Source organism: Alligator sinensis, unplaced genomic scaffold (genome assembly GCF_000455745.1).
Source record: "Alligator sinensis unplaced genomic scaffold, ASM45574v1 scaffold1130_1, whole genome shotgun sequence".
NCBI classification, from domain to species: Eukaryota; Metazoa; Chordata; order Crocodylia; family Alligatoridae; genus Alligator; species Alligator sinensis.
The window spans coordinates 1,462,552-1,488,131 of NW_005842358.1; the positions used below are offsets into that span (position 1 = coordinate 1,462,552).

Here is a 25,580-nt window from a genome sequence, read left to right on the forward strand (position 1 = left end):
CTGACTCAGCTCCTTTCAGAGCTGTACCTTAAAACAGGTGCGCCTAGTGCCCATTACACTCATCCTATTGGAGCATGGGAACAATATCAAATAGCACACTGCCAATAAAATTATCCACTCCCATTTACATGTCCGAATAGTAGAGTGAACTGCTATTGCAGTTAGAAGGCCACAAATTATTCACATTAAATGATTCATTTGGAATTTTAAAAAAATGGAAAGAAAATCAGGGTGCTCTGTCAAATAAAAGCTGAGTTCCTTGGTATTTACTGTCATTAAAGTAAACAAGCATCCCCATCCCTTCCATTCATGAATCTTGATATTTTAATTTCTTGTGCATTGATATATATGGTGTATTGTGATCACTGGATGTAGTAGATTTATTACTCTACAGAAAAAAGAAGCTTTGGTTTACAAGTTTTGCAAAGAGATGAAGGCAGATGTCTGTATTAAATAAAATATAATTCAGGTTGGCGTTGGAGAGGGCATAGACAGATTTCCTAAACTTGTGCAGGTTTTTTTGAAGGTTGGAAGACTACTCATGTTGGGGGAATGAAATCAGCTTTTTGATGGGAGATGTTCTGGGAGGTTCACTAAGTGTGGACATGCACTTAGCATCTTTTTAGAGTAGAGATCTCTTTTCCCTTCCTAACCTCAGTAGCCGCAGTCAGGAGTGTTTTTTAACTCGAGACCTTACATTTGACCATGTTGCTACAATGGAGTTTCACGTGCTTCAGGATATAAAATTACTGCTGTGCAATTTACACAGACTGCACTCTTATTTATCTTACAACAACTTTACAAGATCAGTATATGCCACTTCCCTTTGGCACTCAAGCTGTCATTTCCCTTTTGGTGCTTTCAGCAGTGCTGCTCTTTTGCCTTTGCCCCCTGAAGCAGTTTTGCCTTTCACCAGATTAAACACTGCTAATAGTATGCCTGTCCTCATCACCATATCCATAAACCCCACACTCCCCTTGCTTACATTTATGCTCACAAGGGACTTATCCTGTCCTTTCCTTACAGAATGTTTCAAAATCCCCCTTCTCTTAGTAGTGGGAAATTAGAGACTGAAGAATGAATGTGGATCTAGAAGAAGTGTAGGAAGCAAACAAAAACAGCAGGGAAAGCAAGAGAAGATAATAGAGCACAGGACTAAGGACAGTTTAGAGTGAGAGTTTATGTTAGAGCCAAGGGGAAGGGAAAATAACCACATGAGTAAGGGGTAATATAATACATGGGAGAAAAGAAAAATGCCTTGTTTCACTGTTTCTGAAGGCCTTAGGGACATCTAAAATGGATGACCAAATGGAGCATTAAGCCAAGTAAAACCTTCTTTGTTTCTGACTACATTCTGTTTGGTGTAATGAAAATTTCAAGTGTTGAACCCTAGATAATTTAGGAAGCTAGTCTTCCCTTCTGCTTTCATTTCTAATATCTATATGTAGTCAAAAACTATTAACATAAAAGGACAGAAACAGCTAGGAAGAGCCTTTCCCATCTAAAAAGAAAAATTACTGTTAGATATGGGGCAGGGAGGCAAAAGGCCTTCCAGCTAGAGTTTGAGAAATGTTACTTACAAGACTAGCATCTGTCCTTATCAATACTTTATACAAACTTCAAGTTACAATTAATTCTAATGTTAACTAAAATCATGAAATTTATTTTAAAAGTGTGCATTAAAATGGGAAATGTCTAGGCATTCTATATGATATTATACCAGTTCCTGAACTGGTATGAAGTGGTTTGTTAGATGACAGAATCTAGCCAAGTCAAAGGGAACTGTGGTTAATATCTATACATAATTGAACTTCATGAGCAGGTAAAGATTTTCTATTGCCTGCTTTAAGATTATTTCTTACCTGCTTGGAGCTGCACAGGAAGACTTCCCTGATGCCATGTGAAAGGTCGGAGAAGCGGAATAAGCTACCATCGTGCCCCTGCTCTTCTGGATTTTGAGATGGGCACTCTGTGGATTTAGGGCAGAGGTGGGCAAAATACGGCCCACGGGCTGGGGCTGGCCTGCCAGCTGATTAATTGCATCCAGCCCCACAGGTGGCTGCCCCTTCTGCACTCTGCATGGGTTCGAGTCCTGCCCACTGTCACCTGGGGCAGTGCCTGGTGTGCTCCAAGCCTTCCCTGCCAGAGAGTGCCAGCCCCAGCCAGCAGGCACAGCTTCTGGGCAGGGCTGCTGTTGCTGCTGCCCAGGGAACTGCTGGGCTTCTCCAACCTCTAGGGACTCCTCCTATTCTGCTGCAGTGCTCTGGGCAGCAGTTCAGAAGAAGAAGCTACAGCATTGAGGGGAGAGGGGTGGGCTCTGCATGCAGCTTGCTGTGGTTCTGCTCATGAATGGCTGGGCAAGAGAGCGTGTGGATAGAGGGGGGCGTGAAGGAACATGGCTGCTTACAAAGCCCCACTGGGCAGGCATGGGACAGGCAGATGGGGTGAAAGCAGCAGTTGGAGCCAGTGCAGCCTCACTGGGCAGGCACAGGACAGACGGGTGGTATGTGAGCAGCAGCAGGATCCAGCATGGGCTTGGTGCAGCCCCGCCAGGCAGGCATGTGGGATGGAAGCAGTAGCAGCAGCAAGAACCAGTGTAGGCTTGGCTGTAGTCCCACGAGGCAGGTGCGGGACGGAGACCAAGAGAGCTGGTGGTGCCAAGCTCTGTTCCCTGTCCCTCCCTCCCCTCTCCTAGGGGCTTTTCTTGCTGCTCGCCAATGACAGCTGCTTTCCCGCCCATTGCAGCATACAGCAAGCCAGGTAGCCAATGCTGATGTCCCTCCACCTCCCTCCACCTGTGAAGGGGCTGGGCTCAGCCACATCACAAAGAGTGTACAGAGGGGAAACCAGATGGGGCAGGAAGCCCCCCACATGTACACACCCAACCCACCCACAACCTACCCCCCACCATATCCACAAACACACACAACACTATATCACACACTCCACACCCAAACTACTCACCCCACCATACCCACAGAAACCACCTACACCCCCCCACATCCATACTTCCACCCCCACCATACTCACCCCGCCCTGCACCCAACACCTCAACCATGCACACACTGCATGCCAAACAAGACCCACACCTGACACCCCCCCCATACACATAGAATCATAGAAAAACCTAGAAAATTAGGGTTGGCAGGGACCTCAGGAGTTCATCTAGTTCAGAGGTTCCCAGCCCCCAGGCCAATGTGTGGTACAGGGCTGCAAAGGGTTGGCTGCCTGTCTGCAGGAAGGTTGGCTGCTGGACCAGAAGTCTGGAAGTCACCAGCATACTGTGGAGTGGCAGCCAGCCCTTTTTTATAAAGTTTTTAAAAGGGTTGGCTGCTGCTCCGCAGCATGCCGGTCACTTTCAGACTGCAGTTTGCTGGTCCTCAGTTTGCCATTCCACAGTAACTTCTGGTCCACAGACCAGCCCGCAGTCACTTCCATTCTGCGGTTTGTTGGTCCACAATCTAAAAAGGTTGGGAACCCCTGATTCTAGTCCAATCACCTGCTCAAAGTAGGACCATCCCCAACTAGATCATTCCGGCCAGGGCTTTATCTGGCCAGATCTTGAAAACCTCAAAGGATGGAGCTTCCACCACCTCTGGGTAACCTGTTCCAGTGCTTTACTACCCTCCTAGTGAGAAAAATTCTTCCTAATACCAACTTACACTTCCCTTGCTGCAACTTGAGACCATTGCTCCTTGTTCTGTCATCTACCACCACTGAGACCAGTCTGGCTCCATCCTCTTTTGAGCCCTGCTTCAGGTAGTTGAAGGCTGCTGTTAAATCCTGCCTCAGTCTTCTCTTCTCCAGGCTAAATAAGCCCAGTTCCCTCAGCCTGTCCTCAAAAGTCATATGTCCCAGCCCCCTCACCATTTTTGTTGCCCTTTGCTGGGCTCTCTCCAATTTGAACACATCCTGTCTGTAGTGGGGGGCCCAAAACTGAACACAATACTCCAGATGTGGCCTCACCAGTGCAGAATAGAGGGGAATAATCACTTCCCTTGATCTGCTGGCAACACTCCTACCAATGCAGCCCAGTATGCCATTAGCCTTCTTAGCAACAAGGGCACACTGCTGGCTCATATTCAGCTTCTTGTCCACTGTAACCCCCAGGTCCTTTTCTGCAGAGTTGCTGCCCAGCCAGTCAGCCCCCAGCCTGTACTAGTATGTGGGATTGCTCCAGCCTAGGTGCAGGACTTTGCACTTGTCCTTGTTGAACCTCATGAGATTCTTTTTGGCCCAGTCCTCCAATTTGTCTACATCACTCTGAATCCTAGCTCTCCCCTCCAGCATATCCACTACTCCCCTCAGCTTGGTGTCATCTGCAGACTTGCTGAGGGTGCACTCTGTGCCATCTTCCAGGTTGTTGATGAAGACATTCAACAAAACTGGCCCCAGGACCACCCAAGGGGCACATCCACACATATACCCACCCCCCCCATCATGCACCCTACCCCCCCACCATGCCAAAAACACATCCAACAGTCCCACACACCCCAACAACACATCTGACACCCCCACACACATTCACACATACACCCCCCACACCTATACAAACTTCACCCCCACTACACACACACCCAACAGTCCCACACACCCCACACCTCAGTCACACCCACACTTACACCCCCCACACACCCCTTCTACACCTTGACATACCCTACCTGCACCATACCCAAGCACCCCCAAATCACATACTCCCCCAACCACACCCCCCAACCCCTCCACACACAATATACAAGCAAACCCCACCCCTCACAAAAGGCATACTTTCTGGGCAAGGGGAGAGACTTCCAGTGGCAAAGGTCAGGGTTTACTGGGTGGGACTTCTAGCCACAAGATGGTGACCAGGGGGCAGGGCACCTATCAAGGAGTGGAACTACCCTTGCAACCCACAATGCCTCACCAAAACACGTTAAACGGCCCTCCAGCCAAAAGAATTGCCCACCCCTGCTTTAGGGCCTAAGTAGAAAAGCAGGTAGAACAGACATGAGGTAGGTAGAAATGGTACACATAAATTTTCATTCTCATGCTTCATGGAAAATCCCCAAAACACAATATAACCTCCAGCTGTATTATTTCTTTTATTTGGGTGACTCCATGTTTTGATAAAATCAGGAAGACTCAGTGGTCTGGTTAAAAGATATCACCCCTATAATAAAAAGTAAGGAAGTGAGAGAACAATAATTTCAGAAAGTTTTTCTCTCACAGAGGGCCTTCTTGATTATTTTCTGCCAGGAAAAAAAAAATCCAAAGGCCAGAACAATTCTACTATCAATTTAATGTTTTCTCAAACTATTTCCAGTATCATATGTCCAAAATCCTTTTAATAGGTGATAATGCTGACAAATCCTTTGCGTTACTATTGAAAGAGACTAAATATGGTAACAAAAGAAGTCAATATACCCAGTCAATGTAGGGTGATGATTTTTAGATTGATTGATTTTACAGATAACTAGATTTATTAGACCTTAATAACCTGTAAACCAATGGATTATAAATATATTTCAGCTCTCCTGGGAACTTATTTTTGCTTCTGTTTAATGTAGAAATTTGTTGTGGTAGTCATTGATCTATTCTGATGCCCTCTGCTGGCTAATTAACATTATTTACCACAGACTTTCTGGGTTGCTTCATCAGTAAAGGAATTTGTTGAATTTGATAAGAGTTAAGCCCACCAAACTGTATTACCTATTTTTCTTTCAGTATTCTATATCTGTTAGTTCTGGTAAATGAAACAGCAAAATGATATTTTGAAGATGTTGGGTTGAAACTTTTTTCAGTGTCTTAGTAAACATACAGTGGGCACCTTCAGAATGAAAAAAGAAAAAAATATCATATGTAATATAAGCCTTTCAAACAGAATAGAATATTTTAATGCCTGCTTAAAGTTTTTTTTTTTCACATGTGGACTCCAATTTGTGGGGAAGAAACAAGAATTTGCCAGACGCACGAGATCACTATTTATTATTTTTACAGAACTTCACTGGCTACCCACATTATAAAATATAAGAGAATGCATTTAAATAGAAGTAAAACTACAAACCACCTTCAAAATTGTATACCTTCTATTTCTGTAAGGAGGGCCAAGTACAAAAGTATTATACCAGTATTAGTTTCACATCCAAAACGAATAGTGCAATTAGAGGAATCTGATTTTATAAGAATAGGGACTTGGAATATGACTGATTCCTAAGCTCTGTTGGACAGAGATGTGACTAGGAAAAGGGGTAAGTTGAAAAGATTTTCACTCCAGATTAGAGTTTAGATCCAGTGGCTTTAGAGAATGAGTAGGTATTTCACATGAACACCTGCAGATTCCATTGTATGGCTCGACTTGGAACTGGAAGTTCAATTTGGTGTGATGGGTGATTCAGACCTGAGGTTTGGCCTCACAACTAAGTGTGAAAAATCTTCCTATCTTGGATGAATTGAGTACCAAATAATGGGCTTTAAATTTCCTTGGCTAAAAACCATGATTTTTATAATAAGATATCATGGTGTTTGTGATTAAATTAATGTAAAAAAAATAATGGCACGTTTTTAGTACTTTCTATGAAATCATGCTAGGGGGTTGGGCTATACAATGCTGCAGCTTTTTAAAAATGATATACTGCTTATGTTACAGTGCATCTGTGCTCACCTTTCTATCTTCCTCAGTTTCAACAGCGATGGAAGTACCGTAATACAGTCTCTTTGTATCTAGTGGACTCTATTTGGGCCTGGTAGCTGTATATATTTCCTGTATGGCACCATACTTTCATTTACAAAAAACTGTGAACTATACTAATATCTTTCCATGGGATGTCCTATATAAATGGCTAGATATCAGGAGGCACTACTTTACTGTCGGGGCGGCTAGAATCTGGAACCAACTTCCTAGAGAAGTGGTGCTGGCTCCTAACCTGGGGGTCTTTAAGAGGAGGCTAGATAAACACCTTGCCAGGGTCGGTTGACCCCAGTGCTCTTTCCTGCCATGGCAGGGGGTTGGACTTGATGATCTGCTCAGGTCCCTTCTGACCCTACCAACTATGAAACTATGAAAATATATATGGGTATAAGGCCTACTGATAAGCACACTGCATAATAAACTGTGTAGAACTTCAGTTTATTTTATGTATTCTGTTTCTATTAATTCATTATTCTTTTCCTATTCCAGGCAATCCTGCTGGAGAATTTTGTGGAAAGACATGTTTAGAAGAAAGGGATAATCAATGGCTGGGTGTTAGCATGTCTAGGCAGTCAGGAGAAAATGGATCCATTGTCGTATGTATTGTCTTTATTATTGAATACCTTTTATCATGCTCCCTTCACCATTTTAATGCTTTTTCACATCGTTTTTGTTTGTTTTTATTTTTACATAGGCCTGTGGACATAGGTGGAAAAATGTATTTTACGTAAAAAAAAATGAACACAAACTTCCTTGCGGTTTATGTTTTGCTGTTCCTTCTGATTTTCGAGTACAGTTGAGTAAAAGAATATGTCCTTGCTATATAGGTAAGGAGAGAGTTTGGTTGTTTATAGTGTTTGATTATGCTGCTTTATTTGATGAGATGTAAACCTAAATGCTATTTTGAAAATTGAAAAGCTCAGCATAAGTTACTCTATTCTTTACCTTCTACCTGCTCTGGACAGGCTTTCTGCTATCAGGCAGAAGATGGAAATCTGGCCTGTGGTTTGTGTTTTTTGGTGAAATGCTGACTGATTTGAAGGAAAGTTGATTCCACAATTAAAGACGGTCCAGATAGTGAATGTGGGCATTTGCTTAGGGTATTGTCTCTAGCAGGGCATACATCCTTTATAAATAGTGCAGTGCAAGATTCAGTTAATCAGTTTGCTTCATCAACATATTCAACATAGTGTCTCAGAGTAGATTAGAAAGGGCATCCTGAACAGGCCACTCAATAACAATCCAAAGCTATCTGAGGCTTCCAGGACATCTTCTGAGTCTGAATCCTACCAGGCTTTGTCTCATATTCCACTTATACTATGCAAGAAGAGACCTCCTTCCATTCTTCCTTGTCAGGTTTCAGAGGAGGAAAGTGAGGCAAGAAAGGGAATCAAGACAGAGAGAGAGATGTCTTTGTCCTTATAATGCATAGGGTACACAGTGCATAAGAAGAATCCCTGGGTATTATGTCACGTTTCTCAAGGAACAGTAAATGCATCTAGTAATGGTATCTCCTAACTGAGGCAGGAGAGGGCAGATAACCTGTTTTTCTCCACAGGCACTGATGAATAAACTCCTAATATGCCACCTTTGGTTCCAAAGATTGTTAAAGTCACTGGCTGTATCATGATTCCATCCTGTTGGTGGGGCAGAGTTGTTGGGTAAATGAGAGAGAAAGATTAAAAGTATAGTGCTAATAAAGAAAAATAGCAAATTGGAGCTGAAAGAGCATGGGAGCATTGGAGCTGAAAGAGTTGCTTGTATAAGGTGGCCAAACAGATATTGAGGGGAGAGATTGAAAACATGAGAAAGAAGAAAAAATGAAGGAAATCAAAAGTAAGAATAATACACAGGTATCTCTAATCCAGCTCTTTTAAATACTTAATGAAGCATCAGAAAGAAACAGAAAAAGGTACCACATCTAACTAGAGACACAAGCCATAATGCTGTTAGTATATCTGTAAACTCTCTGGCTAGGGACAGACATTACACATAAACCGGTTTAAGTGATCAGAAACCGGTTTAAGCCTGTAACAGAACAGATGTTCAGTGCACATAAACCAATTTGAAAATGGCTGAAATCAGTTTGAAATACACTTGGTGGTATGTAGCATCAGACTTAACTGTTTTGGGTCAAACCAATTTATGCAATGTCTGTCCCAGACCCCTTGTTGGTTTAAGATAAACCAGACTCCCCAGGATCCCGGCATGCTCTTTGGGCTCGGCAAGGCTCTGTTCCACAGCAGGGCTGGCCCTTCCCCCCTGCTCCCTGGCTGCAGCTCTGGCACAGACTGAGTTGTTTCCCTCCTCCTCCACGCCACTACCTACTAAGCAGGAATTCCCCTCTGCCTTGATGAGAGGTCCCTGGTATTAGCTAGAAGACCACATGCTGGCTATGGTCTGTGCTGAGTCAACAGGTAGAATCAACAGGTAGCTGGTAATGTCCCTCTGTTGTTTTTTTAATGGGGTGATAAACACTGAGTTAGGGATGATAAATATCACTGTTATCAATTCCCTGCTGGACTAATCAGAGCATCTTGCTGGGGCCTGGGCATGCCCTGCCTTAGCTCAGTGCAGTGGTAGGGAAGGGAGGGCTGCTTCAGCGCCCCCCCAGCTTCTAGCCTGAGCCACTGCAGGCATGTGTCTGCATGTCTGGGGTGTCTGTACAATTACAAAGTGATATAGCCTAGCCAGGTTAGACTAACCTACAAAGTTTGACTCCATTCAGGCTCAGGCATTTTGAATGTCTGTCCCTAGCCTCTATGTGTATAGTTCCTAACTATAATACACAACCTGGGCATCAGGGAAACTCCCATGAAAAATGTTATTCCCATCTGATTATGCCTGAAGTTATAAATGGGGTGGGAAGAAGGGTGTTAAATCTACTAGCATTTGCTATTCAGGGAACATCTGTAGTGACTTTTCACTCTGATGTGCTATTTTGTGGAATAATTTATAATTAAAGAGATAGTTAGCTTGAAAAGTTAGTTCTGATGATAAGCACTGCATTTTATCTAGAGTTCATTTTTCTCCTATAGTGCACTAATATTATAAAGCTGAAGACCATGCAGTTTATTCCAATTCTGAAAACCAGTGTTCTGTTCTTAAAAACCTTTAAACTGGTTGAATTTTGTTCTTGACTTCCAAGTTAGAGACCTGCAAATAAATTCTGGAATTAAGAATTTCTCAAATGTACTGAAGTTCTTAAGTAATTTTTGCTTTTATATTCAGATCATGTGCGAAAGTTTGGAGAGAACCATGGGTCATGTCAGGCTGGGATGTCTAGTTTTTACACTGAGGTGTGTATTAAATATATTTGTTTCCTATTAAGAATTAAATAATAATTTAACTCAAATTACATTTGTAAAAATGTAAAATAATTTGTAAAATGATTATAGACTCTTAATTTTTTTTCCTGAAGAACTAATTAGATTTGTTTATCACATCATTGGTCATTCCTTTTGAATGATGCTTATAAAAATACGAGCTGTGTCAATTTTCAGTATGCCAAGAACATAGTGTATCATGGCACTATGCTTTATATTCAAAATTGCTGTTTTGTAAAGTATATGAAAATTATAATAGAGCACATTTTTATTATTGAGAATATTAACACTCATAAGGCTTACATTTTAGACTATAGAGAGAAACTAATTTATACATTTTATATTATACTGTAGGAATGTAATTTTCAAAATATTCTTCCAAAAGTGGAAAATACTGTTTGCTGTCTTGAAGTTTTCATGACTTAAGTTGCTTAGCAGTAAAAGAATAAGAATATTTAAAAAATGTAAAATATTACATATGATCTGCATCTAATGTACTGATATTAAGCCAAATACAATTCTAATATAATTTCATTTACTTCAGAGAAGTTATACCAGGAATGGATTTGACACATCATGCTTATCTTCAAAATAATAGATACATTTATACTTTTATTTTCTTACAGGATTTAATTATAATGGGAGCTCCAGGATCATATTACTGGACTGGTTCTATCTTTGTTTACAATTCAACTGCGAATACATTTCGAGCTTACACAGATTCAAATAATCAAGTGAAATTTGGAAGTTATTTAGGTATTTAATATATTTTTATAAATCTGTTTCGTTGATTCCCTGCTCTGTATGATTAGGTTTGAAATGCATTCTGAAGCAGCATCTTTCTTTGTCAAACCTGGAAATGGCAATATTGCAGACATGTCTAGTGATTCTATGAGCCTGAAGGTAGCTGTCTTGAAATATTGTTTTTGTTCTAATATTTCTCTAGACTCCTCATTGGAAGTTCTTTAAACATTTTATTTATCAACTGTTTCTAATCATTGCTTGAAATCGTTTATATTCTATCTTTGCATTAAAATGGACAGATATGTTGCCAGTGCACATATGTTTATAGGCAGTAAAGCTTTGCAAAATGATTATAGGTGTCAACCATAACTAGAAAAAGCAAACTTTGTACAGTATGCAAGGTTGTTTCATAAAAAAAGGATCAGTTATGGAAGCTAGACTAAGGAGCAGTACTAGGTATGATCCTGGGAAGTAGATTGAGACTTACAGTTGGTTTCTAATGAAGAGCATGCCTGGATCTCAGCGCATGAGTATAAGTCCACCTGCAAGCATTCACAGTGCATAGCCCTACTATGCGAGTTTGATGCTAGGATTGCCAAGGGGGTAGGGGTTGTTCAAGGCTTCTTAGCACGTCACTGACTTGAGCTACTTTAGGAACTGGCCTATGATGGGCTGTAAGAGAACTTGCTTGTCCTTTTGGGACTCTTTGTGAAAGCATGCCTAGACAGCTGGACCAATTCTGCTTCTCTAGCTTCCTTGCATCTGTCCATTCTAGCCATTTGCAAGACATGAGTGCAGCACAGTTTCTGCGTTTGGATGCACTGTTATCTGCAGGAGAATGCAAAACATGAACTTTTAGAGATGCTGGAGGCAGACAAACTTTGGAAGGCAGCAATGGATCTCTGAGTGGAAATCATGCATGTTGGATCACAGAGAGCAGGGCTGGAAGGGACCTCATGAGGACATCTAGTCCAGCCCCTCCTCAAGGCAGGATTGACTCAACTAAACCATCCCAGAGTAGTGTCTACCCAATATTTTCTGAGGCATAGAGGATGGAGATGGGCTTTTCTTTGTGTCCATAGGGGACTGGACTAGGAGCAGTGTCCTCAAACTGCAGGAGAAGAAATTTAGGTTGGGGATTAGAAGGAATTTTCTGACTTTGAGGGTGGTCAAAAATTGGAACAGGCTACCTAGAGAAATTATGGAATCTCTATCCTTGGAAATTTCCAGTCCCCTTTCCATCCAGGAAGAGCACACACCAACTGCTGAAACTTCATTAGCCTGATGAAGGGTTTTTGAACCCGAAAGCTTGCTTAATAAATATTCTTCAACTATTTGGGTTGGTCTAATAAAAGATATCAAATTCACCCAAGGAACCTTGTCTGCCCAGTCCCCTTTCAGGTATTTGAAGACTGTTATCAAATCCCACCCTAATCCTTCTCTTTTTCCAGACTAAATAATGCTAGTTTTTCAGGCTTTCCTCATAAGTCTTGCTCTCCAGGCTCCTAATAGTTTATGTTGCTCTGTGCTGGATTCTTTCCAAACTGTCACATCCCTCCTGAAGCATGGGGCCCCAAACTGGACACAGTACTGGTGAGAACTTACCAGTGCTTGAATAGAACAGAAGAATCATTTCCCTTGATTTGCAAGTGATCTTTCTGTTAATACAACCAAGTAAGCTGTTGGCCCTTTTTTTGCAACAAGATCACACTGTTGGCTAATATTCAGTGTATAGCATAGGTGACGCATGAGATTGGTCGCCACTGAAGCCGCCGCCATTGCCGTTCGCACCTGCTCACCCCCTTCCCCCCCGCTTCACACTGACGCTGCCCCCAGTTGGTGGCTGTGGGAGGTCCCCGCCTCACCGCCACCAACACCATGGGTGCGTGGCTAGAGGTGGTCCCTGCTTGCTGCCACCAACACCGGAGGTGGCGGCTGTGGGTGGTCCCCACTCACTGCTTGCTGCCATGGTGCTTCCCCAGTCGCAGGAGACACCAGTTGTTCATGGCTTAAATTCCACTGTAACCCCAATGTCCTTCTGTGCAGTATTGGAGCCTAGCCAGCCTGTATTTGTGCATGTGGCTGTTCCATCCCAAGTGCAGGACTTTGCACTTGTCCTTGTTGATTCTCATCTGATTAATTGAGGTGAGTCTCCGGTCTATTCAGGTCATTATGGATCCTAACCCTATTCTCTGTTGTATCTGCAACTCCACCCAGCTTGTTGTTGTTCACAAATTTGCTAAGTGTACACATGATTCCATCATCCAAACCATTAACGAATATATTAAACAAGACTGGAACCCAGGACAGACCCCTGGGGAGCCCCACTTGATACCTCTTGCTAATTAGACATTGAGACATTGCTGACTACTCATTGAGCCCAATGCTCCAACTAGTTATGTATCCACCTTACAGTACTTTCATCTAGTTTATATTTCCCTAAATTATTAATGAGAATGTTGTGCGAGTCAGTGTCAGAAGCCTTGCTAATGTCAAAGTATATTGCATCCATTGCTCTCTACCCTTCCACAGAGCCTTTCGTCTTATCCTAGAAGGAAATCAGATTGGTCAGGCATGCCTTTCTCTTGGTAAATTGATGCTGGCTGTTCCTGATCTAGGTGCTTTATAATGGATTTCTTGAGGATCTGCTCCATGATATTTCCAGCTATTGAGGTCAGGGTAACCTCAGTGTAGTTACCAAGATTATCCTTCTTCTCTTCCTTAACAATGGGCCCTATATTTATCCTTTCTCAGTCATCTGGGACCTCACCCAACTCCATGAGTTCTCAAAGAATGCTCTTCTTAGCCAGTGGCTCTGAAATTACCTCAGCCAATTCCTACAGTACCCTCAGGTGCATCCATCTTCAGAGTCATCTCTAGGGGTGTGCAGGGCCTGGGGCATATCAGCCTATGCAGGGCCCCGGGGAAGGGGGTGGGGTGGTGAGTGGTTGGAGCTGGCAGCTGGCGCTTGGCAGTGGTGGCATGTGGCAGCTGTGGCGAGGCCTATGTGGCATTGACCATGGGGCCCACCAAAGCACAGGGCCCAGGGCAGTCGCCCAGATTTGCTCTGCACAGGGACAGCCCTGCCCATCTTGCACTGCGAACTAGAAAGCATGTAGCTTCTCTAAGTAATCCCTAACCTTTCTACTGTTGCTCTAGGCTGTTTGTCTCCTTCTCTATCTTTGTTGCCAACTGCACTAGTCATCTTGTAGCTGCCCCTGTTTGTGAAAACTGAAGTAAAAAGTAAAAGGCCATCTGTGCATTATCTGTAACCAGGTTGTCTTCCACATTCCATAAAGGACCTACGGTTTCTCTTGTCTTCCTCCTACTTTTGACATATGTGTAGAATCTCTTTTTATTGCCTTTTATGTCCCTAGCCAGTTGCATCCAGTATAGAAAGAAGATAAACTTTTATCCCATCCTTTGAATTTGTGTAGATAAAAGCAAATTGTGAATAATAAAGGCACAAAATTTACATATTTTTCATATGCTTTATGATAGCTAATCTTTATAACAGCAGAAACCTGGGAACTGTGTTTACCATGGCATTTTTTTAAAGCAAGTTCATTAGAAATATGAATGTTTACAGTTGGAAAAAAAACAAAAAGTAAAGGTCAGAGCAGAAAAATTAAGGTACATCCACTTAAGTCTGATTTTTTTTGTTGAATAAGGAAAAACTAGATGTTGACCTTTAAATGATAAATTATCTTGTTTCACCCCTTATAGCATAAAATATTCCAAGAAAATGCTGGCATATGGGTTCCACTTGAGTTCCACATGGTCATCTTGGCAAGTGTAAGATTTAAGGTACAACCCTACTCAGTAATCCTAGTTCATTTGGCTCCATTGATTATAATTAGGAGATGTAAGAGGAACAAAGTTGGAGTTAACATATTTCTTCCTGTATCTTAGAGTGGTCAGCTTGTTTGCACCACTGCTCTCAGATAGCACTAAGGGGTTGTTAAAGCACAATTAATCCTTAAATGAAATGTGAAATACGAACACAGACAACACAGTGTCCTAAAATCAAAGTCTAATTTTATTAGTACAACAAATACTATTTTAGCAGTTTCTATATTCAGAGAGAGAAAAACATTCAGTACAATAATCTTACCCAATCCCAGATGTTACTTTGCTCAACAGAAAAGACAGCTGCTCAGTTCCTGAAAGCAAAGGGTTTGTCAGGCTAGAATGGTCCAGACAGGTGTCGAAGGCTGATTTATGACGACAACAACATCTAACTTTCTTGCTGCCCCCTTATATGCTTTTCTTTAATTTCACTCCTTTGATGACTTTCCTTTTGGATTGGTCTCTCTGCAGTCAACATACTGTCCATCTTTTATTCTGTCAACATATTCCTTTGTTCAACAGACTCATCATGAGCAGACAAGGTTCCTTGGGTGAATTTGATATCTTTTATTAGACCGAGCCAAATGGTTGGAGAATAGTTTTTAAGCAAGCTTTCGGGTTCAAAAACCCTTCGTCAGGCTCAGGAAGCTGCAGCAGTTGGTGTGTGCTCTTCCTGGATGGAATGAAAAGTAAAGAAGCCAGGGGCTGGGCTGGGCTGGGCTGGGGAGTCAGTTGCCAGGCAGATTGTAATGTATCAAAAATCCAATGTCTATGTTTAGTCCCTGATCTCTAGTATCCAGCAGGTTGATGAAATGGAGCTCATAGGCTCGTCTCTGGGAAGTGCTGTGTAAATTTCCCTTGAGGATCAGGACTGAGAGATTGGAGAGAGAGTGGCCCTCCTGTGAGAAATGTGCCCCCACCGGTAATGGGGTGTTTCTGTCTTTGATGGATTTCCGGTGTGCATTCATTCTGGTGCGCAGTTGTTGTCTGGTCTCTCCTACATATCTTCCATCAGGGCATTTGGTGCACTGGATGAGGTATACTACATTCCTGGAGGTGCAGCTGTAAGATCCTGGGATGCTGATGGCTCTGTTGTGGGGTGTAGTAATAGTGGGGGTGGTGGAGATGTGGGGGCAGGTTTTGCATTTCTTGTCATGGCACGGTCTGGATCCTTTTGGCATGTTCTGGGGTTGAGGAAGTTTGCTTCTGGTGATGAGGTTGGCGAGGTTCGGTGCTTGTCTGAAGGCTAGGATGGGTGGCCCCTGGCTTGTTTACCTGGCTTGTTTACTTTTTATTCCATCCAGGAAGAGCACACGCCAACTGCTGCAGCTTCCTGAGCCTGACGAAGGGTTTTTGAACCCGAAAGCTTGCTTAATAACTATTCTCCAACCATTTGGGTTGGTCTAATAAAAGATATCAAATTCACCCAAGGAACCTTGTCTGCCTATATCCTTAGACCAACACGGCTACAACCTAAACCCCTTCATCATGAGCATACCTTTTAATTTGGCCTTGTTCCCCAGTATCTTACTTTGAGCATTGTCCATTGGCCTCCCTTATCAACTCTCATCAACATAACCAATTATTTCATCCCTTTGATTCAGCTGGTTAGTGCAAAGTTCAGTTAATGTGAGCTGGTAACAAGACCATTGCTATATTATGTTAGAAGAACTTCTCACAGTGATAAAAATGAAAAGATATAATATCATGAGCACTATGAGCTCTACAAAAACAACTCAAAGTCAGCTAATAAACAAAATAAAAATTAATGAGGCTATACAAAACTTAAGCAATGATTAAATAAGGTTAGATATAAACAATACTATAATTCACCACTCTATAAACAGGTGCAACTTTAAAGCATAAAATACAACGTTACCCTCCCAAGCTTGTGTCCCATTCTGAACTTCGGAAGGCATGCAAACAGCTAAGTCTGCAAGGCTAAAAAATAAGCTTCTGTCCTCCCAATGCATCTCTCAGTAGACCTTTATACCAACTGTGATTCCATTAGTTAGGAGGGCCCTGCACAGACAGAGAGGACTACCCACATGGATTCAGTTGTGTAGGGGATTAGGGGGCCAAAATTGGGGCAGTAGTATTTTCTTATCGATTTTTATTTTATTGGCTTATTGTAATTGAGATTTAGGTTGTTTGTAGATGAGACTTTTTAAAAAATGCAGCCCAGGTATTATAGATGAATAGCGATCAAGCACATTTAAAATGAAAAACAATTTGGATAGTGTTTGAATTAAATTTTTTGCATTCTCTTATATGAACATTGAACTAGGTCAGTTTTTTCTTACATGATGGATATTCAGATGGGATAATGGAATGAGTGTAGCTAAGTAAAAGATGTGTGTTTCCATTTTTAAGTGAATTTATTTTTTACCGAAAAAGCCAATAGTTAAAAGTGGGACTCTTTCATTAGATGGCTATTCTTAAACTTTTTAATCCTGGTTGCTGGAATTCATATTGATGCTTCTTGCTTTTGTTGACTTCATTTTATGAAACATAACATTTCTGTGCCAAATTTCCATTAACTTTCATAAAATCATACTTCATTCCTTCAGAACTCATCTTATTGAGTCATGTGTTGTATGAAAAGAAGATGCAGAATAAAAGCAACAGATCATAGTTTTAATTTTATGTACACACTGTTATATATGGTCATTGCAATAATATCATGAATATATTTATTTCCCTAAAATTATAGTTACCGTGTATGTATACAATTAGTATATTTTTATTTACAGGATATGCTGTTGGAGCTGGCCATTTTCTAACACCAACTAGTATAGAAGTAGTTGGAGGAGCTCCCCAACAGGAGCAGACGGGTAAGGTAAGAACTATGTTTTACTGGGTATTATGCATTCTACTGTATGTGATTCTCTTAATTTGATCAGTGCAATAGAAATAAGGATTGCAGTTGGAGGAAGCTAAGGAGTATTGCTCTAGTTCAAGAGAACATTGTTGGTGAGAAGGAATGAAAAGGAATAGAGCAGAGTAGGCCATATGAAATTGGAAAAGTGGTACTAAGAATGGACCTGGTAGAAAATATGGTAGTGGAAAACCCTATTTAAAGGGACCTTGACATGTAGTGTTTTCTTTCTGCCATAGCATATTTACTATTTCATGCAGTTTGTGAAGGTATTGAACTCCCTATCTGTTCTTTTTATTTTAGGCATATATTTTTAGCATTGAAGAGAAGCAATTAAAAATCCTGTCCGAGTTAAAGGGTAAAAAGGTAACCTTTCACATTAATTAGGTACATGTTGCAACTTCCAGTGCATTTTCTGAAGGAACTGAAGGTTATGGACTTCTTCTGTATGTGCACAGCTTGGTGCTTATTTTGGAGCTGCTGTTTGTGCGGTGGATCTCAATGCAGACGGCTTTTCAGACTTACTGGTTGGAGCTCCAATGCAAAGCAAAGTCAGGGAAGAAGGCAGGGTTTATGTTTACATCAATTCGGGGTCTGTAAGTATTGCTTTTAAATTTTAAAATTTAGTATTTGAAGTAATATTAATTCAACAATCTAAATCACATAGAACTCTTGACCGATTTGGATAGAATAATTATAATATGCCCAGCACAGAGGCATTAAAACAAGTGGTTTAACTACTTTTTAATAATTAAAAGCCTATGTTATGCTAATACTAATAAATATGTAGAAAAACAACAGCAACATGATTTGGGCGTGTGTGTGCAGCTATATCTATATTAAAACTACTGTTCAGAACAGAATACTGTATTTACTCAAATATAAGATGTTCCACCCAATAATTAGATTCTCTATATAGAAATTTGATAAATTTGTTAAAATTTTCCAGGGATAGAATCTAATTATTGGAGGGTTGCCTTGAATTTGCCCCCCTCCCATGGCCACAGCAGGGAAAATAAATCTGAGGGTCAGGTAGTTCCATTGCCATCTTCCTCCCCCTTGCCCCTTAAGCTTCTTCTCCCTGCAGCCCTTTCCCCCATTCCTTACTGTCAGACCCTTCTCTCCCTGAGCATATGAAAGTGAGGAACAAATTTGAAAAACCTGACCTTGACATAAATGGACTTGTAGTAATTCACTTACAGGCAGTTCATTCAGAATTGATTCAGTTTACTTTTTTTTGGAAACAGTTACAAGTTTTAGCACAGGTACTCCATAAACACACTTTAAGCAGCACTTTTGTACCTTTTTAAGTATAGTAAAGATTTTGCATGGTATTAGTCCAAAGCCAACAGGCTCGTGATTTACTGTACAGTTCATTGGGTTAGACCCCAGCAGAGTCTACAGCATTTTAAGCCATGGTGTTCCCACAGCCCACTGCTGCTTAGTATGTGTGTATGTCTATTCCAGGTAGATCCTTTGTGAGGGTATGTGCTAATTAGCACTTATGTCTGGAACTGAGTGTTATCAGGAGTCCTGGGATTGTTCAAAATGTTATATGCGGATGAAGCACAGAGCAACCTGGTCCAGCTCCAGGAATGGAGGGCAGGACCACACTCATACACAACAGGCTGAGAGAGGGGGTGACAGTGGGATTCTGGGTGACCTGTTTGGAGCTCTGTTTGGTGATGTTCACCAAACCTTTAAGGCTGGTAAAGAAACAGGAATCATTGGAAATAGGAAAGAAAGGTGCAACTCAGCTGTGGAAGTGAAGAGGAAGTTGAAATGTATTCAGTGTAGTGGCTCACCATGATTTAAAAAAAAGTGGTGCTGAGGGGGACTGTGCACAATGGGCACTACGATATATCTTATTGGGATGGGCTGCACTAACTTATCCTTATGGTAGGCTCCCATCAGCATGATTGCCCAATATATAGGCTATGTGTTTTATAGTTATACTCAATGTTGGCTGCATTTAATTAGATTCTTAGTTGGTTTCAATTACTGAGCACAAGCAGCTTTTGACAGGAGCTTAATGATAGAAATTGTGTTTAATGAGGCTTCTTTGTAAGCAAATATAAGATAAGGGACTTTTTCCCTGTGATAATTGGGGGAAAACCCCCCCCTTATCTTATATTTGATGTTAAAATAGAGGGAAAAGCAGCACCATTTTATAATAATTAGTGATATATGCATTATCCAGTCGCAGTCTCTTTGCATGCAGTCCACCATTGATTTGCTTGTAATTCTATAACAATATTGTAGGATTCCCTTTTTATTATCTTCACTGACTTTTTTAACCAGTGTACTCAAGGTATAAGTAGAATTATTTTTCTAGCTGCCAGCCTGCAGTCTAGAACTTCTCCTGGAATATAGTAAATCAAGCAGTATTCAAGAGCTGGATGTTTTCAGAAGGGACTGCAACAGAAGAGAAGACTCCAGTTTCCCCTCTTTGAACTGTTTATTCTGTAAAGCTTAGGGTGCATGGAAAACTTATTCACTGAAATAACCATTTGTGATTCTGAAACCACACAATGATTAAGCTATTTTTATACATTTACCTGCAGAGTAAAGCCAAACTTCAAGCTTCCTTGCTTATGCAACTCATGTATTCTGTATTAAAGGATGTATGATCCATATATAATGTATCTGCTTCAAGGTAGCATATCCTCTAATATAAATTCCCAGTGGATGTCTTTAATAAGGATTATTTATACACTGAAAGGTCAATCTGACATACTTTTGTTTGTAAAGGCAATTAAGAACAATATTTGTATAAACATATATCAGGATTGCGGTTCATCTGGAAATCCTTTAGTTAATATACATTTGTTTTTTGCTTTGTTTCAGAAAGCTGAAATGAAAGAACTGGAGCTAGAACTAGCTGGAAGTGACTCATATGCGGCAAGGTTTGGAGAATCCATAGCCAATCTAGGAGACATTGATAATGATGGTTTTAAAGGTATTAATGAGCATTTATAACTGAAAGCAGTGGAATGTAACAATAAATAGGAGTATGATGATTCTTAAAGTATAATCTTGGGTTTTCATTTTTAGGCCATCCATGTGAATGTATTCTAGTTTCAAAGTCATTACCATCTGCCTATGTGAAACAGTCATCTATAGACTAAATTTTAAAAGTATTTGGCATTACAAGTTAGGTGTCAGGTTTCACAGCATGTAGTTGCTTAGCCTTTGTTAGATGACTTGGCTCTCTCTGCCTTGAGTGCAGAAGAGTTTGGTGATCCAAAAAGACTTTGCACCAAGCAGGGATTCTAATATTTAGCCCAGTGACTCTCAGCTAGGGTGTCATGGCGCTTTGGGGTGTTTTGGCAACCTTTGAAAAGGACCACCAGGATAGGCAAGATAAGTTCAGTTTTCAATGAGGAGATGAGTGCAGGCTCTTCCCTTTCATCCGCTTCTCTTTCTTCCATTCCCATAATTCACAAAAATTATGGAGGGATGCCTTGAGTCTAAAAAGATTGAGACACACTGATCTAGCCAATAGGAAATTCTAAGCACAGGGCTGTGTCTGGAAAAAAGAAAAGCCTTCTTCACTTGGTTTTCAGAGCCTAGAATACTGTAGAGGGATGCTCCTCTTTTTATTTACAAAGAACTGAGCAAGACTATCTGCTTTCTTTTAAAATGCAACAAGGAGTGATGGTGTAAATGTTTGCATGGACGAGTAATCCATGGGTTCAAAGCTTCAAAGCTGTTATCAGCCTAAGGTGTTCAGTCACCAGCCAAGCTGGATTTGAGGGCCAACATTTGAAGGTGGACTATGGTGTAGAACAGTGTTTCCCAATCTTTTCCAACCCAAGGCACACTTACATTAATAAAAATTTTCTGGGGCTCGCCTGTTAAGGCATTCCCATCCTCATACCTATTGTAGTTCATTGCCATGGCAAAATTCTGCGAGACACCTGTTCATTTCTGATGGCACACTTGTGTGCCATGGCACACTATTTGAGAAACACCGGTGTAGAAAAGCAGTTCAGGATTCATGGCTGCAGCACAAAGCATGACTGCATCTTTACTTGGAGTTAGGCTTGTTGCCTGGAAAGTGGAAGATATGGGTTTGCATCACTTCAGGCTAAGGAGCAGAGCCCCACTGAGGCTTCCTGGAGAAATCTAGTACAGTAAATCTGACTAAAAGAGTGAAGCACAATTGCATTTCTTGCACATAAACTACAACTATAAATGCATTTGTGTTTGTTATAAGATCTTTAATAATTTAGGAGAAGCTCTGTTGAGAGGACTATAAAAATCAGAACCATCATAGTTTATCTTTTGTTTCCAGCAAGTCATGTTGTAACATTGTAAATGGAGCATTAAATATAAACAAACATATGTTCAGTAAGTCTCGAAAGTGAGAAATATAAACAAGTTCAAAATGAGAAAACTATAAAACTGTATCTTGATTGCATATTACTTCTCATATTAAAATATCTGTAAGCTGCATTTCTTAATCATGTTTAACCCTGACTTGCCAAGTAGGATAATTTTATCATCTCCTGAAATATTTCTGTAGATGTGGCTATTGGGGCTCCACAGGAAGACAACCAGGAAGGAGCTATTTACATATACAATGGCAGAAAAGATGGGATAACTGCATCCTTCTCACAGGTATCACTTTTCTGACAGTCTTTTAAAAAATTCCAGTAAATAAAAATGATTACTGTAATTCTGTAGTGCTTTTATTTTCTTGCCTAAAGGGTAACTAAATATGTTTGAAAACATTTGAGTATCAGAACGTTTGTGGTTTGTTATGGTATATGAGTGTCTTTTTTCATTATTATTTTAGCCTAACCTTAAGAGGGTTTTGTACACATTTCTCCAGAGTTATGTGTTTCAGGAGGTTGTTTTTCCTAGCACTTCCATAGAGCAATAAAAGTCAAGTTGTCAGTAGTGTTCAATAAACAAGGTTGGGAAGTATATCTATTTGGTATCATCTTCTTAGTGACTTCTCCCAAAGAAATGGAATTTAGGTCCCTCATGTAAAGGACCACAGTTTATTTAAAATTACTGTGTTGTTGCAGTGCAGATATTTATGTTCATTTCAATATAGAAGAAAGAGTAGAAATGAATTATGTGAATTAAGTAAGATTTATGTGATATATTATTTGCAAAAACAGAGCTAATCCTGAATTCAAAGATAGGTTAACCAAAATCAAGAAAGTTTTTGGTTTAGCATACAGTATGGTTGAGCTAAAGTTTCTCATTGGTTACCACATTTCCAAGTGGAATTATTCTCATTTAGGTCAATTCTTTATTTTTCAGAGAATACAAGGGCACAGAATCAGCAACACTTTAAGCATGTTTGGACATTCCATATCAAGTGGCATTGATGCTGATAACAATGGTTATCAAGGTAAGTTTAACAATTTTGACTACTCTTTGTGTTTAAAGGAGTAGAAATGAAATGAAATGTCACTAGTGAGAAGAAACCATCCATAATACTCAGTATTCCTAGCAAAATTTGAGGAGCAAAATCTGCTATTATGACAGATTGTCACATTACATTTTGATAAGAAAAAAGCAAAGAGGTTAAGACTGCAAGACAGTGGCTTTTCTGCGATAGATTAATATCCTGTTGAAGAGCTCAGAAAGGCTTAAAACTAAGTTTGCAGTAAAGTATAAAAGAATTAACTGATATCTGTTTGCGGACACTGACTCCTTAATGGCAACCAGTTCATCTAGTGATGTTGCAGTCTAATGTTTCTCATATAAAAATTATTTAGCATAGTGAATTACAAAATTATTGAATGAATAAATGAATGAATGAAGACCCAATTGATTCATGAAATGGGGTATTTGTCCCAATAGTTTTGGGAAAGGTAGTAAACTACAGGTACAAAAGGACTAAAGGGAAAAGTCCAGCATAGGATTTACTGCCTCCTGCGTATTTCAGCAATTCTGAGAGCCTGTCGTCAGACACAACAGTCTCTTCAGCACTCTGTGTTGTAGTCCAAATTCAAATCTATTTTTTCTGGTCCAGCCACAGCCATGGTTTGCAAAAGAGTCATCAAGGACTGCTCCCAAGAGACTAGAGGATCCTAACTACAAGATTTACTGCATAAAGCAAAATGATGTGGCTAGAAAGAAACATAGCAAGAGTCAGATAAATTATTTAAGCGAATATTTAAGTCTTAAACTCTAGTGTTTTGGTGCCCTTTGCTTCATTCAGAAAGAGTACCCTTGCATATTTCTGGTAACAGTGCCTCTTTTAACTTTTCAGACTTCTGGTCTTTAGTCATTTAGGCCCCCTCTACACATGCAGGTAAAGGTGTGATGGCATCTAATGCTCAATTCAGACAATCGTGCCTCCTGCCATGTCACACATGCATGGCAGGAGGCACGATTGTAAGATCATGTATTAGATCCCATTGCACCTTATTGTTGGCACAGTGGGAGCCTGATCCGGGGTCCCCCCCTGCAGCACCTATAAGCAAGCTCCTGCAGCTGGGAGCCCTCCTCAGTTGAGAGGCTTCCAGCCTCAAGGGTGCCCCATGCACCCCTGGGGCTAGAGGATCTCCACTGTCATGATTTCCCCTACCCCTGGGGGTGCAAAAAAACTTGTAGGGCCAGAGGATTGTCCCTGCAGCAATCCTGTAGCCCCAGGAGTTCCCCACACCTTGGAGTCCTAGGAATTGCAGCTGCCACAATTTTAGGACTTGGGGGTGCCTGAAACCCCCAAACCCTGGGAATTGCTGCTGCCATGATCCCTAGGGCTCAGGAGTGTGTGAAACTCCTAGACCTGGGGGATTGTCAGCTGATTGGGTTCCCAGCTGCAGGGGAGACCCTACTATATGTGCAAATTGAAGCTTGATAGTAACCAGCTATAAAGTTAGTACACATTTCTGAGGTCTAATTTTATGGCTAGTTAGAGCTTTTTATTGTATGATAGCTACTTTGCATGGGTAGCTGATCTCCAGTTAATTGTGCAATATCTGTAATGCATACAGGAGGCTCTAACTCAGTTTGCAATTTTTACCTTTGATTAAAGCCCACCTGTGGATTGCCCTTGCCCATTACCCCTTTCACATGCCCAGTTTTATTTTGATCTGAGAATAACATCAAATATATTTCTGAGTTTAAAATGAAAACATAAACATCACAAATTCTGCTGAATTGTATTTTGGCTTCAGTTAATTATTTGGCTAATGAAATTGAATTGCAGCCTTAACTATTGCGGTTGCAACTGCAGATACAGGCAGTTCTCGACTTGCAACATTTTGAATTACAACTTTTTGCACTTACAACATTTCTAAATTGATACCGTTTCAATTTTCTGATGTCAGTTTCAACTTTACAATGCTTGATTTGATGTGACGCCATACCAGCAAATAAGTCGCTGTGTCACCCATCTCCCTGGAGAACATCTGTCTAAACTTCCTTGGACACTTTCTTTAAGAAAGCAGACAAGGCTCCAGAAGAACCTGCAGCCAAGACTCATGAGAAGAATCCAGCCAAGAGCCCTTCAAAAAGTCCAGCAAAGTCACTTCAAAGAAGTCCTTCCAAATCAATATGATTACTATTTACAATATAAATACATTAATGTAGCTATATTACTCATCTATAATTGATTGAGTACAAAATTGGGTTATTTTTGTTGAAAACAGGGTATTGGGCCTTGGTTCAGGAACCAATCCCCCGTTTATAACATTGTTTGCTATGGGAAAATTGGTTCTGAGTTACAACGTTTCGACTTAAGACGCCGTTTTCAGGAACCAGTTGTGTCATAAGTCCGAGGACTGCCTGTACATCAATACTGAAGCTTTAATAGATAGAAATCAGAAAGTTAAAGAGTTTGTACAAAAATATCAGCAGTATATATCTCGGTATATCCTTTTTACTTAATAATGTACAAAAAGGGTTTTATTACAGTAAAAAGGTTGAATTTTCAGGAAGGTGCTCTGCTTGTGGAGTGATTCCCTCTAACTAATGATACTCATTCATCTCTGTTTTCGTACAGATGTAGCAGTTGGTGCCTTTCTCTCTGATTCTGCGGTGCTGCTGAGGTGAGGCTGATACATTTCAGTGCTTAAAAACAATTGGATTTAATTGTAAATTATGAGATGCAATTAAAAAAATCCACAATGTGCTAGTGACCTCACAG

The 25,580-nt window shown here is 40.7% G+C and overlaps 1 protein-coding gene across 1 annotated transcript in view; it reads left to right on the top strand.

The window, feature by feature from the left end:
• Nucleotides 1-25,580, top strand: part of LOC102384870 (integrin alpha-4) — a gene marked incomplete at its 3' end in the record, with an annotated part of 60,846 nt that overhangs the window by 17,893 nt on the left and 17,373 nt on the right. Inside the window, exons 3-13 of the mRNA XM_006029121.1 lie at nucleotides 7,157-7,263; nucleotides 7,362-7,494; nucleotides 9,899-9,966; nucleotides 10,620-10,749; nucleotides 17,340-17,425; nucleotides 17,768-17,830; nucleotides 17,923-18,060; nucleotides 20,312-20,423; nucleotides 21,993-22,087; nucleotides 22,742-22,832; nucleotides 25,437-25,482. Of these exons, the coding sequence (XP_006029183.1) occupies nucleotides 7,157-7,263; nucleotides 7,362-7,494; nucleotides 9,899-9,966; nucleotides 10,620-10,749; nucleotides 17,340-17,425; nucleotides 17,768-17,830; nucleotides 17,923-18,060; nucleotides 20,312-20,423; nucleotides 21,993-22,087; nucleotides 22,742-22,832; nucleotides 25,437-25,482 (1,069 nt within the window). The remainder of the gene's footprint in view (nucleotides 1-7,156; nucleotides 7,264-7,361; nucleotides 7,495-9,898; nucleotides 9,967-10,619; nucleotides 10,750-17,339; nucleotides 17,426-17,767; nucleotides 17,831-17,922; nucleotides 18,061-20,311; nucleotides 20,424-21,992; nucleotides 22,088-22,741; nucleotides 22,833-25,436; nucleotides 25,483-25,580) is intronic.